A 24,766-nucleotide genomic window follows, 5' to 3' on the forward strand; every position below is an offset into this window, starting at 1 on the left:
AGGAGTGGCAAAATAGTAGAGGAGGTGCTTCTTTTAGGTTCTCTTGGGGTGTAGCAAACTCTCGCCTTTTGCCACTCTGTTCTGGGAAGAAGATGGCTCCTTGTTTGATAAAGGTAATATACAGTATTAATTCTTATCAAAACGACACCATCCCATTCACTAAGTAGAGTGGAATAAAAGCCTTTTTGAATCTGTCTGCTCTCCACAAATGACTCTCAATGTATGCACAGATCATATCAAAATCTGTAATTTTGGCCCCAAGACCTGCTCTCAACTTATACATGAGGTCAACTTAGACACAGGTTTATGGTAACTCATACTTGTTTTTTTTAAAAAAAAAATACCACCCACAGCATAGTATGTATTCCTCTGGTGTCTATGTGATTAATTATGTGCAAAAAAAACTCATATAATTATCTCAGAAAGCTTTGTAACAACTTATATGAGGCATATCAGTAGTATCATGGTGTAGCTGGAATACAGGGGTTTAGCAGCTATCTAACATAGAAAATGTCAGCATGCAGATTAGCAAATTTTCATTGAGGATTTCTAAATACTAGTCATGTTTTTGGCCATTGCACTATTCCAGATTACAGCAGTAATACTTAATTCTTGAATAGGCTTATATGCTCCTGTCTGGCTGCTCCAGCACAGAATAGTTATTTATTTATTTATTTATTTATTTATTTATTTATCACACTTGTACCCCCGCCCTTCTCACCCTGAAGGGGACTCAGAGCAGCCTTACAAAGGCAACAATTCAATGCCGCATACACATACACATATATAAACAAATACACATGTATAAACATGTATAAATGTGTTAAAATCCAAACCAATTACAACACAAACATTAAAACATCAATTAAAATCATACCATCCAGATCATATTCCAGGGCCAATCTGAGTCGTCATTCTGTTATTTTATAATCTCTTATTGCACTGCTTCCATTTACTGACCAAAAGCTTGGTCCCAAAGCCATGTTTTTAGTTTTTTTCCTGAAGGTCAGGAGGGAATTAATCTAATTAACTGGGAAGGGTGCTCGATAAACGAGGGCTACCACTGAGAGCCTGTCTCTCGTCCCCACCAGTCGTGCTTACGAGGGGGATGAGATCGAGAGCAGGGCCTTCCCCGACGATCTTAGCCTCCAAGGTGAATCATAGAGGGAGATATGTTCGAACAGGGAAGCTGAGCCGGAGCCATTTAAGGCTTTATAGAAGTCGTTATCAACCTTCTTAATGTTACAACACCTTAATTCAGTTCCTCATAATAAAATTATTTTGTTGCTACTTCATAACTGTAATTTTGCTACTGTTATGAATCATAATGTAAATATGCGATATACAGGATGTATTTTCATTCACTGGACCAAATTTGGAACAAATACCCAATACACCCAAATTTGACTACTGGTGGGGTTGTGGGGGGTGGGGTGGTGGTGGTTGATTTTGTCATTTGTGAGTTGTAGTTACTGGGATTTATAGTTCATCTACAATCAAAGAGCATTCTGAACTTGATCAATGATGGAATTGGACCAAACTTGGCACACAGAACTCCCATGACGAACAGAAAATACTGGAAGGTTCTGGTGGGCATTGACCTTGAGTTTGGGAGTTGTAGTTCACCTACATCCAGAGAACACTGTGGACTCCAACAATGATGGATCTGCATCAAACTTGACACAAATACTCAATATGACAAAATGTGAACACTGGCGGAGTTTGGGGAAGATAGACTTTGACATTTGGGAGTTGTAGTTGCTGAGATTTATAGTTCAACTATAATCAAAGAACATTCTGAACCTCACCAACGATAGAATTGAGCCAAACTTCCCCCACAAACCCACATAACCAACAGAAAACACTGTGTTTTCTGATGTCTTTGGAGATCCTTCTAACACCCTCTTGCAGCCCCCCAGGGATACTGACCCCCAGGTTGGGAAATGCTGCTTTATAGGCTAAAGTCAGCACTTTGAATTGTGCTCAGTAGCAGACTAATTTAGTAGCTCCTCAGTACCTGTAAAAGCAGCAACAGTATATGGCATAATGGCCCAATATAAACACAGTTTAGGAGGCATGCAGATCCCAGGAGATCAACTGAACTAGTTAGTAATTTGATTTGGATCCTACAGCTGAGGGCCTGAGTGCGATGAGATCCAACGGCACTGAAAGGGCATGAAGCCACCAACATACAACCATCACCGCATCCCATATGGATTTGAACTGCATAAATGCCATCACTTCAGCATGTACCTCTGCTAATCTGCCCAATAGAACCAACCCCCTCTGGGAGTAGAAAAATTCAATAGTTCAGTCTCTCTTTGGGCAAGTACCAAAACCACGACAACCACCATCTTCTGTGTAAGAGAGCTTTAATTGGAAATGCTAGAAGTTATACCCACAACCTTATATATATAAAGCAAAGCTTGGAAAAATTACTCTTTGGATATAACCCTGGAATTCCCAAGCCAGATGGGCAGTGTCTTCATTAACTAAAATTGATAGTCCAAAAATTAATGTCTCCAGGTTCTGTTACATGGTATGCTAAACAAGTGAAAATTAGCCAACAACCTTCTTGCTTCTGCTCTGGCTTCACATGAATATTTACCATTCTTTCAAGGCATTTGTCTATCACCTCTCAACTATCTGGACCCACAAGCTAATAATAAAAAAAATGTTAAAAGCATTCAATAAACAACTAAGATCCGAACTCCTCTTTAAGAGTAATTCTAAAACCAAGGGTTTTTGAAAAACAGTGACAACAAACACTAGGAACAAAAAGAACACATGAAAGTGTATAGCCTTCAGTGCTAGTTGGAAATTCAGAAGGGATGGAGCCATGTGCAAAATTTGTAAAATGCCTGAACAAATTTAATATTCAGAGTTTGTAACTAGCCTGAGCTTAATTAACTGTCTCTTTAGAAGCACTTTATTTTACTGCTCGAGACAAGACACTCATAACAGAAGGTATTCATCAAAATTAAACTGGCCCTTGAATTGCATGGGATATCCCTCCAGACTGAAATACAATAGTCCCTCCGTATCCATTGATTCTGTATCCACAGATTCAAGCATCCAGAGCTTGTAAATCCCCCCACCACCAGCAGCATTGATTTTTTGGGGGGACGGGAACTTAAAGCACTGTCTATATGGGACTTGAGCATCCATGGATTTTGATATCCACAGGAGGTCCTGGAACCAAACCCCAGTAGAACCTGAGGACCCACTGTATTAAAATGTGAAATTAGGTGATGATACAGCATTTCCAGTCCCAATTCAAAGTGCTGGTTATCCCCTATAAAGCCCTAAACAGCTTGTGTCCTTCCTATCTTCGTGACCGCATTCCCCCCCTATGAATCGACACAAACTCTAAGACAGTAGTTCTCAAAATTTCTAATGCTGTGACCCCTTAATACTATTCCTCATGTTGTGGTGACCCCCAACCATAAAATTATTTTCATTGCTACTTCAGAACTGTAATGTACCATAGCTACTGTTATGAATTGTAATGTAAATATCTGATATGCAGGATGTATTTTCCTTCACTGGACCAAATTTGACACAAAAACCCAATATGCCCGAATTTGAATACTGGTGGGTTGTGGGGGATTGATTTTGTCATTTGGGAGTTGTAGTTGTTGGGATAACTTACATCCAGAGAGCACTGTGGGCTCAAACAATGATGGATCTGGACCAAACTTGGCACAAACACTCAATATGCCCAAATGCGAACACTGGTGGAGGGTGGGGAAAATAAACCTTGACATTTGGGAGTTGCAGTTACTGGGATTTATCGTTCACTCACAATCAAAGAGCATTCTGAACCCCACCAATGATAGAATTGGGCCACACTTCCCTCACAGAATCCCCATGTCTTGAAGGGACTTGCTAGCGTGAGCCTTCCTCCAGCCTTGCATCCTCTCCCTTGCCTGCACATGCGCACCACTCTGCCATGCGCCCAGCACACCTGCTCTCCCCTCCCCACTTGGAGTTTTCAGAAATAGCCCTCCTGAGAGTTTTCAGAAATAGCCCTCCTGGCTGAGAGGCCAGTTGAGAGGCTGGCCAATCACAGCGGAGGAGGGCTTCTGATGGAAGGGTTCGCTGTCTGTTTCCAAAAAAGGAAGAGAAGGACAGGCAGAGAGATCTTTAGCCTTCTTGCTAAAAGGTTTCCTAAGACCATCAGAAATATGTGTTTTCAGGTGGTACTTGGTGAGCCCTCTGAAACCCTCTTGCAACCCCCCCCCCCAGGGGTCTTGACCCCCAGGTTGAGAAACGGTGCGCTTCTCGGTTTCGCCACCCCGCGGTTGGTGGGGACAAGGGAGAGGGGTTTCTCGGTGGTGGCCCCACAACTTTGGAACCATCTTCCTTTTGCAGGGACTTGAAGGCATTGCTCTTCAATCAAGCCTTTGAGCATATTTAGCCCCTAGTTGTCCTATGTAGTAGTTGCATGTCCTGCACTTTCTCCCATGCCCTCTCTCCATTACTGCAGCTGGCACTTATTTTACTCCGATGTTTACAGCCCGGCCATGGTGCCAGTAATTTACTGCCACAGTTAGAAGATCACAACTTGATTGAGTCTGAATTGATGTTTGCATATGTGCATGTGTTTTATTTTATTGTATTTTATATTGTGATCACTTTTATGTTTGTTTTGAGGCACTTTGTGCCGCCTGTAAGTTGCTCCGAGTCCCTTCAAGGAGATGGTGGCAGGACATAAGACTAAAGTAATTATTAAGTTATAAGGAGTGGGAAAGTGAAGTTCATAAGCTTTACATCTACATTCTTGGTAGTACAATTTTTGTCAAAATACCCATTTTATTGATGTGAGAAGCCAATGGAAAGAAATGTGCTACTGCTTCAAAAACAAGAAAAAATGAATATATTCTTGGCATAGAGACATCCGTACACTGTCCCTCTGGACGAGAGATTGCATGGCACAGGAAGTGGTTAGAGTGTCAAAGGGTTGATAGTATAAGTATTTATGGGAAAGGAAACAAAAGCAACCAGTGTCTGAAATGAGAGATGGGGACATTACTGGGAATTTCTGGATGATCACTACATAACAATTTTCATCTGCCACAAAAAGAAATGTAAAATCTAAAATAGTACAAAGCCCCACACCCCAAAAGCTGCCACAGTACACTGTAGTATGTACCTTAATAGATTGAATAAACAATACATTCTGATCCAAAAAAAAAAATCTTCTCAGATCTTCTCTTGTCCTTCTTTGTTAAATTATTTCTAGTCATGTTTCAGATCAGAGAGAGTCTCAAAGCAGTTTAAAGCATAGAACATTACCAATTTAAAACTTTAAAAACATATTTGGTGTAGCTAAGGTACAACTATTAGAGGGGGGAAATGTGGCCATCGCTCGTTCATAGAATCATAGAATCACTGAATTGGAAGGGACCTTGTGGACGATCCAGTCCAACTTCCTGCCAAGAAGCAGGAAAATCAAATTCAAAGCACCCCCAACAGATGGCCATCCAGCCTCTGTTTAAAAGCCTCCAAAGCAGGAGCCTCCACCACAGTCTGAGGCACTGCTGAACAACTCTCACAGTTAGGAGGTTCTTCCTATTGTTCAGGTAGAATTTCCTTTCCTGTAGTTTGAAGCCATTGTTCTGCATCCTAGTCTCCAGGGGAGCTGAAAACAAGCTTTTTTCCTCCTCCTACGACTTCCCCTCACATATTTATACATATCTCCTCTCCGCCTACTCTTCTGCAGGCTACACATGTCCAGCTCTTTAAGCCGCTTCTCATAGGGGTTGTTATCCAGACCCTTGATCATTTTAGTCACCCTCCTCCGGACATATTCCAGCTTGTCAACATCTCTCTTCAATTGCAGTGCGCAGAATTGGACACAGTATCCCAGATGTGGTCTGACCATGGCAGAATAGAGGGGTAGCATGACTTCCCTGGATCTAGACACTATACTTCTATTGATGCAGGCCAAAATCCCATTGGCTTTTTTAGCCGCCACATGACATTGTTGGCTCATATTTAATTTGTTGTCCATGAGGACTCCAAGATCTTTTTCACATGTACTGCTCTCGAGCCAGGCATCCCCCATTCTGTATCTTTGAAGTTCATTTTTTCTACCTAAGTGGAGAATCTTGCATTTGCAATTCTTCAGATAGAAATTCCACCTCCGTAATGAAATTTTCCTTTACTCCTCAAATTTCTAAAATTGCAGTAACTTAAAGCTTCAGTGTAGTATTTACAAATATAGTTTAGGCTGTTGGAAATAGCAATCTTCTTCAAACCTCCACTAGTTTTTTGTTTGCATACAATTCAAATTGCTTACGGTATTGTATGTGTGCATTGGTATGCAGTTTTCCTTAACTCTGTTGTGGGACGGGCTGCAGACCATGTGATCAGATCTGGAACTATTCCGCTCAAACTCCATTTTAGAACAGTATTATTTTAGAAGTCTGTAGAAAAAAACTACACAGACTCTATTAGACTCTCGGTTCAGAGAGATGCTTTGGACTATGAAATGTTGATTATTAAGAAAGATGTCCTGTGTTATCTATCTAGAGAAACTATTTCAAATCCTATCTGTAACTGGATTGATATGCAATGTACCTGTATGCTGAATACACGAAGTTTGTGAGTAAACCAACTATGTTATTTCCATGAAGATTACTTTATTTTTGGTCTCTTGAGAGCATGATTTAAATCAAGATGTTTTAAGGGAAAGTAGTTTTGTTTTTTGTTTGTTTGTTTTTTGGCAACTGAAATAACACTTCTGAAACTCTACTATATATGTTTTTTGTGCATTGGCAGATCTTTGTCCCTAACCATTCAAAGTGATATCTAGGTATATCAGTCTAACAGCTGAGAAACCTAATTGCCTTGCATGAATACTAGTGGGTATTTACTATTAAGGAGAAGGTTAACTCAAGCAAGCTTACTTTACAAATGGTTATGATTTCTAACAAGGTCATGCCTTTCTAAAAGGTTCCTGTTTCCCAAAAGGTTCTGAATATCAATTTTCCAAAATGCATCCAAATAAAAGGGACAGGCAAAGTGACCGAGGGAATAAGAAGACAATAAATGTAAGTGAACCATGTTCAGTGTCTCGCTCTACAATGCTAGAAAACTGGGGTCTACATTTTGGGAAGGGGAAGAGTTCTCATTTGGCAACATATTGACTTGTTTTTGCCACCCATTCCTCTCCAAAGTAGCTACATTCCTAGTTCATCAAAGTTTAGGCCAACCTGTCCCAAATGAGAGGAACAAAGGAAATGAGAGCAAGCAATACTGTCCTGGAAAATAGGTAGGCAGTACATTGTGGTCTTGTGTACCACGAAGGAAATGATCAATCAGAAATGGTGCCACCGTGGATATAATTTTTTACAAGCTGGCTATGTTCCAGCATTATCAAGAGAGAAGGCAAGCAATGTTTGTGTGAGTTGGAGGCACACATAAAAGCAATGCATCCTCACTGGAGTATCAAACTCCTGTAATAGATGGGGAAATGTCCTTGCCTCACCTTCTGGCCTGGAGGCTGTTATATAGTCCAATGGGGAAAGAGGCCTTTTAATAATGTGCTGCATCCTATATATTCACTGTCTTTTTAGCAGATATGCTTTTGGAGTTTCTTTCAATTTTAATTATTTTTAATTAGTTTTTATTTTTACATGTTTTTAGTGATGTGCATTTTAATTCCTATCTGTTTTAACTTTCGTAAGCCATCTTCAATATCTGGGCAGGAAAAAAATTGGATTTAAATAAATAATGCAGGAGGGAGAAAATATCAAAAGAGGTTAAGTAGGTTGTTGGGCTTTCTCTTCTCCTTTGCAACAGAATAAGCTGGACTATAAGGGTCCTAGAGCAGGCAATGGCAAACTTTCTAACTTGGGGGGCAGCATGACGGGTTGGAACAGGGTAGGCAGGCCGGGAGGGAGAGGGTTCTCCCCAAGCCCCCTCCCTGCCCTTTCCTCCCCTTCCTCTTCTCTTTTGGAGGCAGAACGTGAAGGAAAGGCAGAAAACGTTTGGATCCCAAAAGGGTTGGTCTTGGTCAGAATGAGATGGTGGATGGGAGAGAAATAAAGGTTGCTTACCTGTAACCGTATTTCTTCGAGTGTCTATCCGTGAAATTCACACCTATGGGTTCTCCTGTGCGCATGCGCAGCAATCCGGAACTTCTAGAATTTTAATGAATTTTTAAATGATTATTTAGAGAATAAAGACAGGCCCCGCCCACTCTCCGCCCCCCCGGTATATCAGCCCCCGCGGGCGTCCCAGAGGTAGTTCCCCTAGCGCCAAATAGAAGTTTAATGGAGGCATGACAGAGGGGAGGATGGGCGGGTTGTGTGAATTTCACGGATAGACACTCGAAGAAATACGGTTACAGGTAAGCAACCTTTATTTTTTCTTCGTGTCTTCCGTGAAATGCACACCTATGGGTGAATAGCAAGCTACTGACCTGGAGGTGGGTCATGCCACACAGGAAAACAGTACAGCTCTGCCGAAGGCTGCATCTTTTTTGGCCAACACATCCAGTTTGTAGTGTGATGCAAACGTGGACGGTGTGGACCATGTTGCCGCTCTACAGATCTGATCAAGTGGAACTCCACGCAAAAAGGCTTGGGAGGTGGAGAGTGATCTGGTTGAGTGTGCCACCACGTGAGATGGTGGCTGCTTTCCTGCCAATTGGTAGGCTAGTTTGATCGTTGAAACGATCCAAGAGGCTATACCCTGGGAAGAGACAGGGTGCCCCATCATGTCTTTCCTGTATTTTAAAAAGAGCCTTGGGGATTTCCTATGAGGGGATGTCCTATGCAAATAGAATGAGATGGCCCTCTTGACATCCAGAGAATGGAGGGCCACCTCTAGTGGAGAGGAAGGATTCGGGAAGAATGCTGGTAATATGATGTCTTGAGACATGTGGAAGTGAGAGACTACTTTAGTCAAGAAAGTGACATCGGTACGAAGGACAACCTTGTCATCGTGGAACCTCACGTACGGTGGGTCCGATCTGAGGGCCGTGAGTTCACTGGCTCTTTTGGCCGAGGTGATGGCCACCAGGAATGCTGTTTTCCAAGAGAGGTGAGATATGTCATTGGAGGCCATGGGCTCAAAGGGCGGCTTTGATAGCTGGGATAGCACCAGCTCTAGGCTCCATTGTGGGGGAGGGGGGGCGACAGGCGGGTGGATATTTTTGTATCCTTTCAAAAACAATTGAACCAAATGATCTTGAAAAAGGGACGGCAAGCCACATTTTCTTCTAAAGGATGATATAGCAGCTAGGTAGCACTTAACTGAAGAGAGGGAAAAACCTTTATTGGAAAGGTGGACTAGGAAGTCCAACACTATGGAGACGGGGGCTGTAGAAGGGTTGTGTCCAACTGATTTTGTGAATGTAGTGAATAATGACCACTTATAAGCATAAGATTTTGTGGTGGATGGTTTATGAGCGGCGAGGAGTATGCGTGATACTTCCTCTGATAGATTTATTGTGGTCTGATCCTCCATGCCGTTAAGCGGAGGGAGGGGAGGTCTGGGTGGAGAACGAGCCCGTTCTCCACCGTGAGGAGGTCTGGGAAGGGGTCCAGATGGAAGTATTCCCTGTTGGAAATTTGGAGGAGTGTGGCAAACCAATGTTGGCGTGGCCACCAAGGGGCGATCAGGATGCAATCCGATTTGTCCTGAATTATCTTGGCTATGACTGGGGATAGGAGAGGGAGGGGTGGAAACATGTAGATGAGGTTCATTGTCCACCGGAAGAGGAATGCGTCCCCGAGACAACCTGGGGATGCGTGAGGGGGGAGTCTTGCGCAGTATGTTGGGCATTGGGTGTTCACTGGGGATGCGAATAGATCTATTGTGGGCATCCCCCATTTGTGTGTGATGGTTTGGAATTGGGACTTGTGGAGATGCCATTCGTGGTTGTTCTTTGATGTTCTGCTTAGAGAGTCTGCCAATGTGTTGTCTTGGCCTGGTAGGTGGATGGCCGAGAGGAGGATGTTTTTCTGAATGCACCATTCCCAGATGCGAGTTGAGATTGATGTCAGTATTTGGGAACGAGTTCCCCCTTGTTTGTTGATGTAATATTTGACTGCGGTATTGTCTGTTACTACTTGGACTATATGGTTGGAGGTGATACGGGCGAAGGCTCGAAGGGCCTTCTCCACCGCCATCATTTCCAGTGCATTTATGTGAAGGCGGCGCTCCTGAGGGAGCCAGTGACCGCTGACTTTGAATCCCTTGAGATGTGCTCCCCAACCTGAGTTGGAAGCGTCCGTTGTCAGGGACATGGACGGGTGTGGTTGTATGAATGGCATGCCTAGGTGAACATTGAGTGCTCTTGTCCACCATGTGAGGGAGTGTAGCACCGTGTGTGGGGGGTAGAGGATCCGGGACTGTGGATCGCGGAGGGGGTCGAAAGTTCTGATGAACCAGTTCTGCAGCGGCCTCATCCGAAGCCGGGCAAAGGGGGTTACGCTGGTGGTAGATGCCATATGGCCAAGTATAGATTGGATAGCCCAAGCTGAGGCTTGTTGTGCTTGGATGAGTGAAAGAATAGCTTGTTGAAGTTTCAAAAAGCGGTCCTCTGGGAGGAAGGCTCTTTGGAGTGTGGAGTCTATGATGGCTCCTATGAATTGGATGCGTTGAGTTGGTTGAAGATGAGATTTTTCGTGGTTCACCACTAGGCCGAGATCCTGCAAAAGAGATAAGGTGTAATGAATATCTGTACATAATTGAGACTTTGAAGTCGAGGCCAACATCCAGTCATCCAGGTACGGAAAAACTGTTATGCCTTGTTGGCGGAGGTGTGTGGCTATGACCGCCATGCATTTTGTAAACACCCTGGGGGCGGTAGACAAACCAAAGGGTAGAGAATTAAACGAAAAATGGTAATTTTGGACCGTGAAGGTAAGAAACCTTCGGTGGGAGTGCCTGATTGAGATGTGGAAGTATGCATCCCGTAGGTCAATCGTTGCTAACCATGCCCCTTCGGGAATGAAGGGAAGGATGTTGGGAAGAGTGACCATGCGAAATTTGCGTGGGGTGATAAAGGTGTTGAGTTTGCGGAGGTCCAAAATGGGCCGTAGTCCGCCATCTTTTTTGTCTATGAGAAAATAACGAGAATAAAAACATGTGTTAGATGTGTGTGAAGGTATGGAGGAGATTGCTCCTTTAATGAGCAGGGAGTGAACCTCGTCCCATATGGTCTGGGAGGGTTGTGTGATGATAACTTTCCCAACAGGTGGGTAGTTTTTAAACTCAATTGCATAACCCCTATCAATTATATCAAGGACCCAAGTGTCCGTGGTTATGGATTGCCACTGTGGGAGGAAGGAATGTAATCTATTGAGGTAAGTGAGTTGTTGGGTTGGGGGAGGGGGGATGAGTATACTAAAAACGTCTTTTGTTGTTGTTTGGCGGTCTGGTACCACGGTACTGACCTCTTGAGGGAAGTGGAGGGCGTCTCGTGGCTGCAGTGGGCGCATATGGTCGCTGCCGTCCTCTGTAGAATGAGGTGTTGTAAGGCTTGTTGTAATAGTGGGGGCGAAAATAGTAGGAGCCCCAGCGCTGTCGTTGGTAAGTGTACGGTTGTTGGTCATATTTGTACACTGTTTGCTTCATCTCATGAGAGTGTTTAAGCTGTGAGTCAGTCTCAGGGTTAAATAGACCTGCCTCATCCATAGGGAGATTCTCAATAAGAGAACGTTGAGATTGAGAGAGGATAGCAGCTCTAAGCCACGCATGACGGCGAAGGGCTACTGATCCTGCAATTAGTTTTCCAGAATTATCAGCAGTGTTTCTTGCAAGGTCTTTTTGCAGTTTGGCTAAGAGAAGGGCTTCTTGTTGGTAAGCCTTAGCCATTGGTTGCTCAGCTGGTGGTAAGAGTTCTAGGTAGGGGGATATCTTGTTCCAGAGTAAAGTCTGGTAAACACTCATGTAAACCCCATAGGGGCCATGCGTGCGAAAAGGCATGCTGAAGAATAGAATTTTTTGGCCATAGTATCTAGCTTTCTCCCTTCTTTGTCAGAGGGAGATGCTTGGTTTGTTTGGATAGGTTTTGGTTGAGCATCGGTCACCACAGAGTTTGCCTTAGGCATCTTAGCGAGCCATGAGGCTGTGGAAAGATCAATACGGTATAAATTTTCTGCTCTTTTAGGGGTTGCTGGAACCAAGGCTGGGGCAACTCCTGTATTTTTTAGGATTTTCAAGAGAAATGGAAGTGTGGGTAACACAGTAGATGTAGGCGTTTGTTGTTCAGTGGATGTAAAGCATGGATCTGATACAGTATCTGAAGGTTCAGGAGTGGTAAGGTTTAAGGCTTTGGCAAGTCTTATTAACAGAGCTGAGAAATTTTTAAAATCTTCCAAATGTTGAGGAGACGGGTCAGGGTCTGGTTGGGGGTCTTGAATGACTGGTGTGTCACTCGTGGCCTCCAAATCGACTGTATCTGTTTCAATTTGGTGGGTCATAGTAGGTTCTAAATTAAAAGACTGGGGATCCATGTCTCCCTGGGGGTCTGGAGGACGAGAGAGTGTAGCGGAAGGAGGTTCACGGGGGGGTTGGGGAAAATTTGGATCAGAGTAATGAGGAGGGTGTATCCCCTTGAATGAATCAGGGGGGGGGGTGGGTAGTAGAAGGGATAAACCGGGAAGGGAGGAGGGGGAGGGTACATATGGTAAGGGTATTCCTGGTACCCATAAGGCTGCTGGTGGGAAGGAGGCACTGTGCGCGTCCTTTTGGGAGGGGGAAGAGAAGGAGTTGAGGGTTGGCGTGGAACCGGGGATGGAGAGCGGTGGCGGCGTCCGCTGGGGTGCGCTGAGGCGCTGGGCCGAGCCGAGGAAGGTGACTCCTCCGGTTCCGGGGAATGGGGAGGGCTGAGTGAAGGAGGAGGTGAGTTTTGAGAGGGGGGGAGAGGCGGGGGGGGGGAAAGGGAGGCGTCTGGAGGAGACTGCGGTTCCAGCTCCATGTGTGGAGCCAAGAGCTCGAGAGGAGGGAGATGGGAGGGGTCTTCCATGTGGAGGAGGGAGGGGAGCGGTTCCTGGAGCTGCAAAGTGGAACCGGGGAGAAAAGGCACAGACTGCAATACAGGGGGACTCAAGGGCTGTGTGCCAGTGAGTTGCCGTCCCTTTTTTTGTTTGTTTGATTTCTCTTTTGTTTTTGAAGACCTCGTGGTCTGTTTAGCTGTTTTTGATTTCTTTTTCTGCGGCTCCACAGTGGGAGAGTCCGCTTGTTCTCCATCCCGCCTATCCCCAACGCGTGGGGAGGGAGGCTGGGAGGTAGCTTGAACAGGGGAGGATTGGGAGGGAGCGGGAGGAGCTTGCGGGGCCAGGGCCCGCTCATACAAAAGAGCTTTTAATCTGGCATCTCTGCCTTTACGAGCTCTGGATGTGAAGCCAAGGCAAATCTCGCAAGTCTGGAGATTGTGAGTCTCTCCCAGACAGAGGAGGCATTTAGAATGTTTGTCTGCCTCGGGGAGGTTGGTCCCGCAGGAGGAACAATTTTTAAAACAGAGGGAAGACATCTAGCCTGATTAGAATGGTCGCCAGCCGGTCCGTGGTCAGGGGAAGGAGAGGTCTGGTAGTCGAGGGAGAGTCCTGGTCAAAAGCCAATAGAGTCCAAAAAGAAAGGAGAAGTCCTGACGATGCTGCCTGTTTGGCGCGGAAAAAGGAACTACCTCTGGGACGCCCGCGGGGGCTGATATACCGGGGGGGGCGGAGAGTGGGCGGGGCCTGTCTTTATTCTCTAAATAATCATTTAAAAATTCATTAAAATTCTAGAAGTTCCGGATTGCTGCGCATGCGCACAGGAGAACCCATAGGTGTGCATTTCACGGAAGACACGAAGAAAAATCCTAAAGCTGGAAGAGACCCCCAAGGGCCATCCAGTCCAACCCCTACCATGCAAGAAGGTACAACCAAACACTCCTGAGAGAAAGCCACTGCAGAAAAGCCTCCAGAGAAGGAGACTCCACTACACTCCCGGGCAGCCTATGCCACTCTCTGACGGCTCTTACTCTCAGGAAGTTTATCCTAATCCTTTCAGTCGAATCTCTTTCACTGCCATTTGAAACCATTACTTCCTTGTGCCCTGGTCTCCAGAGCAGCAGAAAGTCAGCCCCCTTCCCCCACCATCCTCCTGCTCCTCAATGGGACGCACTTTTAAAATCTTGAAATATGGGTCTCATGTTCCCTTTCTAGCTTCTCTTCTCCCAGCTAAATATCCTCCAGGAGGAAAGGAAGAAGGAAAAAGAGAAGGAAGAAAGGATGGAGGAAGGGAAGGAAGGAAGGAAGGAATGAAGGAGAAAGAGAGGAGGAAGGAGGGAGGAAAGAGGGAAGGAGGAAGGAAAGAGAGAAGGAAGTAAAGACAAAAAAGAAAGAAGGAAGCTAGGAAGGAAGGAAGGAGAACATGAGAGGGAAGAAGGGAAGAAAGTGGGAAGGAAAAAGGGTGGAAGGGAAGGAAGGAGGGAGGGAGAAAGAGGGGGGAAGGAGGAAGTAAAGAGAGAAGGAAGAAAGGGAGGAAAAGGATGGAAGGAAAGGCGGGAAAGGGGGGGAGAGAAAGAAGGAAGGAAAGACCAAAGGGAAGGAAGAAAGGGAGGAAGGAAGGAGAAAGGGGGGGGGGAGGAGGGAGAAAAGAGGTATGGAAGGATCAAAGGGTGGAAGGGAAGGAAGGAGGTAGGGAGAGATAAAGAGGAAGGGAAAGAAGGGAGGGAGGGAAGGAGGAAGGAAAGAGAGAAGGATGGAAGGATAAGATGGTGAGAAAGAGGAGGGCCCGAGAAAAGAGCCCAAGGGGACACATCTGGCCCCTGGCCCTGGGTTTGCCCATCCCTTGTCTAGAGAACGTTCTCCTACTATGTATCCTACCTATGAGAGTTTCAGGAGTCTTTAAATTATCTCTGACATAAATGAATGAAAACAAGAGGGGAATAAAATCTGAAAATAGCTCAAGAAATTGTGTACATCAGCATACCTTAATATTCCAATCCTATGTGCAAAAAGTATATGAAAAGTGATATGCATCCTCACAGCAAAAGGAAAGCCCTACTTATATTTCCTTTATCGTGGGCACAAAAAGTAAATTCAGCATAGCATGATAAAATTGACTTGAATGTTGCATGCACTGATTCCCAGAAATGCAACTGTTGTGATCCAGGAGAAAAACTTTTCATATGCAAAAGTAAAAGGTAAAGGTTTCCCCTTGACATTAAGTCTAGTCATGTCCAACTCTGCGGGGTGGTCCTCATCTCCACTTCTAAGCCAAAGAGCTGGCATTTTCCTTAAACGCCTCCTAGGTCATGTGGTCAGCATGACTGCATGGAGTAGCGTTATCTTCCCGCTGAGGTAGTATCTATTTATCTACTCACATTTGGATGTTTGTGAATTGCTAGGCTGGCAGAAGCTGGGGCTAACAGCAGGAGCTCACCCCATCCCGCGGATTCAAACTGCCGACCTTCCGCTCAGCAAGTTCTGCAGCTTAGTGGTTAAACCCACTGCGCCACTGCAGCCCTCTCTCATATGCAAAAGCCACTATTTAAATTACGTTAAGCTGCTGGCAGATATTTTGGATAGGATACATTTTGGATATTTTGGATTTAGATACATTTCTACTTATCTCTGGGATTGATGAAACACGTACAGAGGCTTCCAGTTTAAAACACAAAGAAAATGAAGCACTGCTCTATTTGCAACAGTTAAGCTTAAAAACTTGAATCTACCTTTAGATTCCATCTGTCCTCTTTTCTTTGCCAAAGTGACATTCCTGACTTTGACAAATGGATTTGGCCACCCAGAAACATAAAAAAGCTTTGGAAGAAAACTTATTTATTTTAATTTTTTTTACTGGCAAAAGAGCAACATTAATGCATCAGCTCACAAGACAAGACCTGAATTGACTCAGAAACTGGAGCTTCTCGGCATCTATTCCAGCAGTCTGAAAGAAACACCCCTGACTCATCTGTTTCTATTAAATAAATGCTTTCAATGTCAATTAAATGTATTCAGCAGGATATTAAAAGGTGCTAGACATTTCCACTAAAACTGTATCAAAGTGGAAGGAACAAAGAAGAAGCTTCTCGTTCACTTCTTTTTTATTATGATTTAATGTTTATTTAATGCAAGTGTAAGTAAAAACTCTCATTAGAATAACAGAATAAAAATAGGAAATCTATTTTTAAAGGTTTTCTTTAAAAAAAAACAAATAAACAGGTAAGTTATGTTGCTGAGCTCTTGGCACAGAAAAAAAATGGTCAAAATGCTTCCAATTCCATTGCCTACCTCTGCATTTATTTATTTATAATAGGCTTTTGGGAGGAGGAGTGTCCATGAAACAAACACCAGGAGGTGTTGCAGAGTTGCTATGCCTAATTTCCTTGGAGTCGCAGGGTTTTGAAAAGTGTTACATAATGTGTTTGTGTGTATGCGCGCACGTGCATGCACACACACACACACACAGAATGTACTTTACTAGGTTTGGTTCCAGGACAACCCATGGATATTCCAATTTGTGGGTGCTCAAATCTCATTATGTACAATTTATATAAATAAATGTAATGTTCGTTTGTGGGATTAACATAACTCAAAAACCACTGGATAAATTGACACCAAATTTGGACACAATACACCTATCAGGCCAATGAGTGACCATCACTCATAAAAACATTGAAAAACATAACATAAGGGATGTAAAAAGCCAAAATAGCAAAAAGATGCTACAGCACATGTGCAAAAATTACTCCCCCGGCAAACAAAACACACAATAGCATATCCACACTTTCTTCTGGACTACAGCACCCAGCATCCCCTAAACCAGGCCCTTTAGGAGAGGAGGATGATCCAAATGCACTGCTTTCAAGCTGCAAGCTTTCTTCTCCTTTGATTTCTTTGAGAGCATCCCAATTCCTGCATATTTCCAATTTCCTATTGCTGGACTGCAACTTCCAGAAACTCTCCAGATAGATAAGATAGATAGATTAGAAAGAGATAGATAGGTAGGTAGATAAATCGATTAGGAGAACCGCTGGGAGTTGCAGTTCAAGCAGAGGCGGCCCTAGGTAATTTTCAACGGTAAGCAAACAGTAGTTTGGTGTCCCACTCCCCCAACCAATCATTGATATATTTTTTTCTGTTCGTTATGGGAGTTCTGTGTGCCATATTTGGTTCACTTCCATTATTGGTGGAGTTCAGAATGCTCTTTGATTTTAGGTGAACTATACATCCCAGTAACTACAACTCGCATATGTCAAGGTCTATTTTCCCCCAAGAGCGCCCCAAGAGCGCCCCTGGGCAAAATCAACTATACTGCAAATGCTTACTTTGCGTAATGAATTCAAGAATAGTTAGAGAAGAAAAAAATGGGAGAAAGAGGAAAGGAAGGGAAAGGGGAGAGGAAAGGGAAGAGGAAGAGAAGGAAGGAAGGAGAGAAGGAAAGAAAAAAGGGAAGGAAGGAAGGAGAGAAAGAAAGAAGGAGAGAAAGAGGATGGGAAGGTTGGCCACAGCAACGGTGTAATAAAAGGATATCTGCATACAACAGTAGTTCCCAAACAGTGGTCCATGGACCACCAATGGTCCACAAGAATGAAAATATGGTCCGCAGCCTCATCATTACTTCACCGTTGCCTCAAAACCATGCAGCAATGAGAGTGACTGGTCTGATGAAACCCTCTTATAGTGCCAAGGCAACAGGGATGTCTGGAGGGAAGAGGCTGACTTCCCTCAAAAAAATATTACTACCACATCAGCTCTAGATTGTTAAATATGGTTTTCTGTGGACAAGCAGATGGTGACTACTACATGGCATACATTCTGTATCAGAAACTAGAGCTGATGTAGTCTATCCAACACCGGCTCCTCAGCTTAGAAATGGAGATGAGCACCAACCTTCAGAGTCAGACAGAACTGGACTTAATGTCAAGGAAACCTTTACCTTTACTATAAATACACACACAGACAGAGTGTACTCCAATAAGTTCAGTTCCAGGACAACCCATAGAAATTCAGATTTGTGGATGCTCAAATCTAATTATGTACAATGGTGTAATAAAAATATATCTGTATACAAGATATCAAAATTAAGATTTGCTTGTTGTAATTATAATGTATTTATTTTTGGAATATTTTCAAATCCATCCATACAAAATCTGTGAATATGGACTGTACTGCCTTATGCTTTCTGCTTTGCAAAATGAAGACTAACTGAAAAGGCAAGAAACTTACCGCAAAGCTAGAATGTATGTACCTTTATCCATTTACCTGAGAGTAACTACATAAAACTTAGTACTAAGGAGAAATGTATTAAGAGGCCATTCATAAAATACTATCTGTAGATAATTTGCACAACTGTTGAAAAGCCACTTCTTCTGACTTCTAATCCAAGATGTATAGGATCCAGTTGTGGTTACTCAACAGCGAAAGGGAAGACATCATGTCCTTTTTCAATTATTGAGGAACCCTCAATTATTATTTCCTCTGTTCCGAGCTTCAGTGAGTACTGATTCAAATTATGCCTGCCACCTGCTTTCATTACATGCCAACCGACTCTGACCTCAATATTTTGAAGTCACGTCCATTCCAGTGAAACACAATCCATTTTTATCGCACCAAGCCACCTCTTCTAGCCTCTCATTTCAACTCTCAAGAAAGATCTCATTACAAGGGTTCAGTCATGTTTTCTCCATGAACAATTCCCTTAGTTACATCCTTTACTTTTCTGATCCCTGACATCTATATTTAGAAGAGTGCCTCCAGACTAAACCCACAATCTTCCCTATTCACTACCACTTATAAGAAATCACACCTCTGCAACTCTTTGCTCCCGTTCTGTGCTCCATTTTCCAAATGCCCTTGCTGTCATTCATCAATGAGGAACATGCCTTGCTTTAGGTCCAGCAGCTTTGGAAGATAACAGCGTCAGTGAGAGATCCAAGTCATGAATCAGAACAGTCATCCAAAAAAACCCTTCCAAAAATATGATTATCCTGTGGATCTCTGCCTCTTACAGCTTGGACAGCATAATCAGAAGGCCCATGACACTAAAACAACCAATACAATTGTAAACATTATTTACTGTATACACTAGAGTATAAGCAGAGTTTTTCAGCCATTTTATAAGGCTGAAAAAGCCCCCCTCGGCTTATACTTGAATCAAGGTTATCTATTATTTTACTCTATCATTATTATTATTATTATTATTATTATTATGTTATTACATTGAAATTATTTTACTCTATTATTATTACATTTATTATTTTACTCTATTATTATTACGTTTATTATTTTTACTCTATTTATCATTATTATATTTATTATTTTACTCTACTATTTTTGGGTTGTTGTGGGTTTTTTTGGGCTATATGGCCATATTCTAGAGGTATTCTCTCCTGACATTTCGCCTGCATCTATGGCAAGCATCCTCAGAGGTCTCTACCTCAGAGGATGCTTACCATAGATGCAGGCAAAACGTCAGGAGAGAATGCCTCTAGAACATGGCCATATTGCCCTAAAAAAACCTACAACAACCCAGTGATTCCAGCCATGAAAGCCTTCGACAATACATTGAACATCTACTACATTTGTTATTACATTTACATTAATTTACTCTATTATTATTACATTTATTATTTTACTGTATTATTATTGTCATTATTACATTTACATTATTTTACTCTATTATTATTTATTTCATTTCTTATTTTACTTTACTTATTATTATTGAAAGGATAGTAAGCACATTTCCATTGAAGAAGGTTAGAATAATGGTTTAATCAGAGTTGGATAGTCTTATCTTAAATTACAATTTTACGTAAATATTCAAAATTTAACCTACTGATGCCTCAGTTAATGTAATTTTATTGATATCTGTCTTTATTTTGAAATTTACCAGTAGCTGCTGTATTTCCTACCCTCGGCTTATAGTCGAGTCAATATGTTTTCCCAGTTTTTTGTGGTAACATTAGGGGACTCGGCTTATATTCGGGTCAGCTTATACTCAAGTATATATGGTAATTTGTTTTATAAATTTATACTCTAGAAATGTAGGAAGCTGAATTATACTGAATGAGTCCTTCAGTTCATCTTGCCCATTACTGTCAACTCAAGTGTTTTAGGCAGGATTCTTTCCTAATCCAACTGGGAGACCATATTCCCACTGGGAAACCATATTCCCATTGGGAGAATAATGCTACCACGTCTGCCTTAACTCATAAAACTAGTCAAGATTGGGTATGTTCAGGGAGATATATGGACTGTGGCTTTCTACAACATTATTTCCTTTGAGAAAGTGATTTGGTGTTCCTTTGGACACCTTACTGCCAAAGATCACTTGGAAGGACTTTAAATCCCATATGCTCCTTATGAGTGATGTTTGACCCACTCCTTTTTCTTCATGAGCAGCACTTTCTCCTTTTTTCTTCCTCCGGTTATATAGGAACCCATTCATCAGAACACTGGCAGAAGGTGCCAATTTCACCTTCTAAGGCGAGCTATTGTGCGATCCAGCTCAAAGGTCTCCCTTTACATACTCATATTGCAGCAAATGGGTGTGTGGGTGTATGAAAGAGAACCAAACTGTGCCAATTAATACAATTAAGGGGATATAGAAATTCTAGAAGAAGGGGGCAAAGATACCAACAGGAAATGCAGGAGAAAATCAAAGTGCAATGGAAGTTTTGGTGCACACACCTACACTTCAGAATGAAGGCAGTTTGATACCACTTTTAGAGTGCCATGGCTCAGTGCCATAGAAGCACAGGTGTTGTACTTTTACAAGGTCTTTAGCCTTCTCTGCGAAAGAGGGCTGGTGCCTCACCAAACTGCAATCCCCATGATTCCTTAGCAATGAGCCAAGGCAGCTAAAGTGGTGCCAAACTGCCATCATTCTATAGTGTAGACACTGAGAACTGAGAAGCCCTGACCCTTGAGCGCTCTAACTGGAGGTCAGCTGTGATCAGCAGTGCTGTGGAATTCAAAGAGGCACAAATGGAGAGCGAAAGGGAGAAACGTGCCAAGAGGAAGGCACATCCCGCCAACCCTGACCAGGACCTCCTTCCACCTGGAAATCGATGCCTTCACTGTGGAAGAACATACGGATCAAGAATAGGGCTCCACAGTCACCTACAAAGACACCACACTTGGAAGACCATCATACTCAGACAACAAGGGATTGCCTAAGTCATTAAGTAAGTAAGTAAGTGTAGAGATTCACCCAGAAACATTGCTAAGTAGACACACCCAGCTTGTGCACAGCGAGGATACAAAAAAACCCACATTAGGTTCAAGTTAATGACCAAAGTCCTATTGAAATATGTGTACTTGAAGTCTCAGGACTCAATGTTTTGGAATTCTGGGAGTTGTTTCACCTTCTCTGCCAAAGAGTGTGAGTGCCTAACATTGCAGATCCATAGCTGTGATGCTTCAGAGTGGTGTCAAACTGCATTCACCCCACAATAACACACATGGGCAATCTTCAGACCAGATGTTTTGGACTTCAACTCCCACAATTCCTTAAATGGTTGAGGGGAAAAGAAAAAGGCCCGAGACTTAGGCATTGTGAGAGTTGAAGTCCAAAACATCTGGAGAGTCCAAGTTTGCTCATGCTTATTCTATCGTGTAGATCAGGCATCCTCAAACTGTAACCCTCTAGCTATTTGGGCCTTCAACTCCCAGAATTCCTGACAATTCAACAAGCTCATTAGGTTTTCTGTGAGTTGGAGGCCTAAACAGCTGGAGGGCCGCAGTTTGAGGATGTCTGGTGTAGAATCACCCAGAAGTGCTACTAAGTGGACACACCCAGCTTGTGCACAGTGAGGATACAAAAAAAAACCCTGCATTAGGTCCAAGTTAATGGCTGAAGTCCTATTGATAGATGTGCAGAACGATTCCACTCTGGAGACAAAAACAGTATAACATTGTTCCCATTTACACTGACCATTGAACACAGTTCAACTTTACCTTCAAACTGCAGCATCCAGGCAACAAACTCACACAGTGAGAGAAAGCCCTTAATGCGCATCAGCATCCTGTGGGTCTCAAAAGGGTTCTAAGATTCCCTATGTACTCCTACACTGACCATTTAACACAGTTCGGTTACCTTCATACTGCTGCATCTTAATGCGCATCAGCACTCTGTGGTTTATCTCATCACCATCTGGGTCTCAAAAGGGTTCTAGGATTCCCTATGTACTCCTACACTGACCATTTAACACTGTTCAAAGTTACTTTCAAACTACGGCATCCAGCCATCAAACTCCCACAGTGAAATAAAGCCTTTAATGCGCATCAGCGCCCTGAGGTTGGTCTCATCACCATCTGGGTCTCAAAAAGGTTCTAGGATTCCCTATGTATCGAACACAGTTCAAAGTTACCTTCAAACTGCGGCATCTTAATGTGCATCAGTGCTCTGTGGTTTGTCCCATCACCACTAGGGTCTCAAAAGGGTTCTAGGAGTCCTTATGTACTCCATTGACCATTGAACACTGACTACTGAAGTTCAGAACACCTGGAGGGCCAAAGTTTGTCCATGCCTGCACAATACAGAGTTGTCCCTATGCTACTAAGGATGAAGCAACCCTCACTCTTGCCTGCCTCTCTTCAGTTTTATCTAAGAGCAGATTTCTCCCTAGTAGCGCCTTGCTGGTCAAGCCGGGTTGTTATTCCTCTCCATGGCTACCAAGAGCCCTGGCTACCTTAGGCTACTAAGCGATCTTTTTGGGGATAGAGGGGGCTCAAACCGGTCTCCACAATGGCAAGCGTTTAACCTCCCAAAGCCCTCAACTTTTGGGACTCAGCAGGGAAGCCACTGGGCTCCATCCCTCTCCTTGTCCCTGCAAAAGCAGAAATTCCCCAGCCTGACCTCTCTACTTACATAGTGGCTCTCATCCTTACTAATGCCGCGACCCCTTAATACAGTTCCTCATGTTGTGGTGAGCCCCAACTATAACATTATTTTTATTGCAGCTTCGTAACTGTAATTTTGCTACTCTTATGAACTGTGATGTAAATATCTGATATGCAAGATGTATTTTCATTCACAGGACCAAATTTGAAGACTGGTGGGGTTGGGGGGAGATTGATTTTGTCATTTGGGAGTTGTAGTTGCTGGGATCTATAGTTCATCTACAATCAAAGAGCATTCTGAACTCTACCAACGATGGAACTGAACCAATCTTGGCACACAGAACTCCATGGCCAACAGAAAACACTGGAAGGGATTGGTGGGCATTGACCTTGAGTTTGGGAGTTGTAGTTCACCTACATCTAGAGAGCACTGTGGACTCAACTAATGATGGATCTGGACCAAACTTGGCATGAATACTCAATATGCCCAGATGTGAATAATGGTGTAGTTTGGGGGAAATAGAGCTTGACATTTGGGAGTTGTTGCTGGGATTTATATACAACCAAACTTGGCATGAATACTCAATATGCCCAAATGTGAACAATGGTGGAGTTTGGGGAAAACAGACCTTGATATTTGGGCGTTGTAATTGCTGGGATTTATAGTTCACCTACAATCAAAGAGTATTCTGAACCCCACCAGTGATAGAATTGGACCAAACTTCCCACACAGAACCTCATGACCAACAGAAAACCTGTGTTTTCTGATGGTCTTTGGCGACCCCTCTGACACCCCCTCACGGCCCGCCCTGGGGTCCCCCAGGTTGAGAATCGCTGACTTACATGGTGCCCAAGATGGGCGAGGGCGGGTAGCCTCCGTACATGTCCTTGGGGGTCTTCAGGGTCGGAGGGGGCTCCAGCCCGCCATTGACGCCCCTCCAACCCCGGCGGGTCCGCGGTCCCGAGTTTTCATGGCCTTCCTCCTCTTCCTCTTCCTCCTCCTCCTCTTCTTCCTCCTCCTCTTCCTCCTCTTCTTCTTGCCGGTGCTGTTGGCGGTGCTGCTGGGGGAAGGTCACTCTCCCCTCCTGCTGCTGCTGCTGCCTCTGCCCGCGGCTCCTCTTGCTGCCCTTGCTGGACATGGCGAGCCCGCCTTCCAACCTTGGAAAGCAACCCTTGCAAAGGAAGGGGAAGGAGGCCAAAGGGGAGAGGGGAAGGCGAAGAAGCCCCGCCGCTGGAAGGAGCCGGCTTCTCCTCCTCCTCCTCCCTCTTCCTCCCTCTTCCTCTCTCACCTAGGCTCTCGGCGAGGAAGCGCCTGGAGAGTGAGTGCCTGGCCAAAGTGGAGGAGCCCACCAAGGTGCCCCTGCCCTTCGGAGCCTTCCTTCCTCCCTCTGAGCTCTCTCACACACAGCAAGGTTCCGCAGCCAGGCGCCGGAGACTCCGAGGCATCCCACGGCTCGGCGGGGCTCTTCCAATGGCCACGGAGGGCTGGGTGGTGCGCTTCCAATCCCGGCTTGGGAAGGAAGGCGTTTGCTCACGGGAGCCCAGCGCCCACGTGGATCCGAGGAGGAGGAGAGGAGGGGGAGGAAGGCAGCGCCTCTGCTTGGGATGGAGAGCCGAGAGGAAGGAAGGAAAGAGAGAGGACTATGGTCTACCAGCAACGCCCTTGCTGCCTCCACAGAGGAGAAAGGGGCCGGTCTCTGCACCAAAGGGATGCTCGAGGAGAGGGATGTAGAAGTCTGGGAAGAAGGTCTCCGTTTCTACTGGGAGCCTCTGAGACCTCTCTTGAAGGGTGGTGCTGAGTCAACCAAGAGTTGAGTTGCTTCACTTCTGGTCCAGCGCAGGTATGGGCAAACTTGGACCCTCCTTGTGTTTTGGACTTCAACTCCCACCATTCCTAACAGCCTCAGGCCCTTTTCTTTCCCCCCTCAGCCGCTTAGGGGGAAAAGGAAAGGGCCTGAGGCTGTTAG

General features: G+C 44.2%; 1 protein-coding gene across 2 annotated transcripts in view; it reads right to left on the minus strand.

Annotated features, from left to right (window-relative positions):
- TRPC3 (transient receptor potential cation channel subfamily C member 3) overlaps window positions 1-24,365 on the minus strand; it is a 95,023-nt gene extending 70,658 nt beyond the window's left edge. For both annotated transcript variants that reach the window (XM_060778993.2, XM_060778992.2), the window contains exon 1: window positions 23,643-24,365. In XM_060778993.2, coding sequence (XP_060634976.2) covers window positions 23,643-23,938 — 296 coding nt within the window. In that variant the 5' untranslated portion in view covers window positions 23,939-24,365. The remainder of the gene's footprint in view (window positions 1-23,642) is intronic.
- Between the last annotated feature and the right edge of the window lie 401 nt (window positions 24,366-24,766).

This window comes from Anolis sagrei, chromosome 5 (genome assembly GCF_037176765.1).
Source record: "Anolis sagrei isolate rAnoSag1 chromosome 5, rAnoSag1.mat, whole genome shotgun sequence".
Taxonomy (NCBI): Eukaryota; Metazoa; Chordata; class Lepidosauria; order Squamata; family Dactyloidae; genus Anolis; species Anolis sagrei.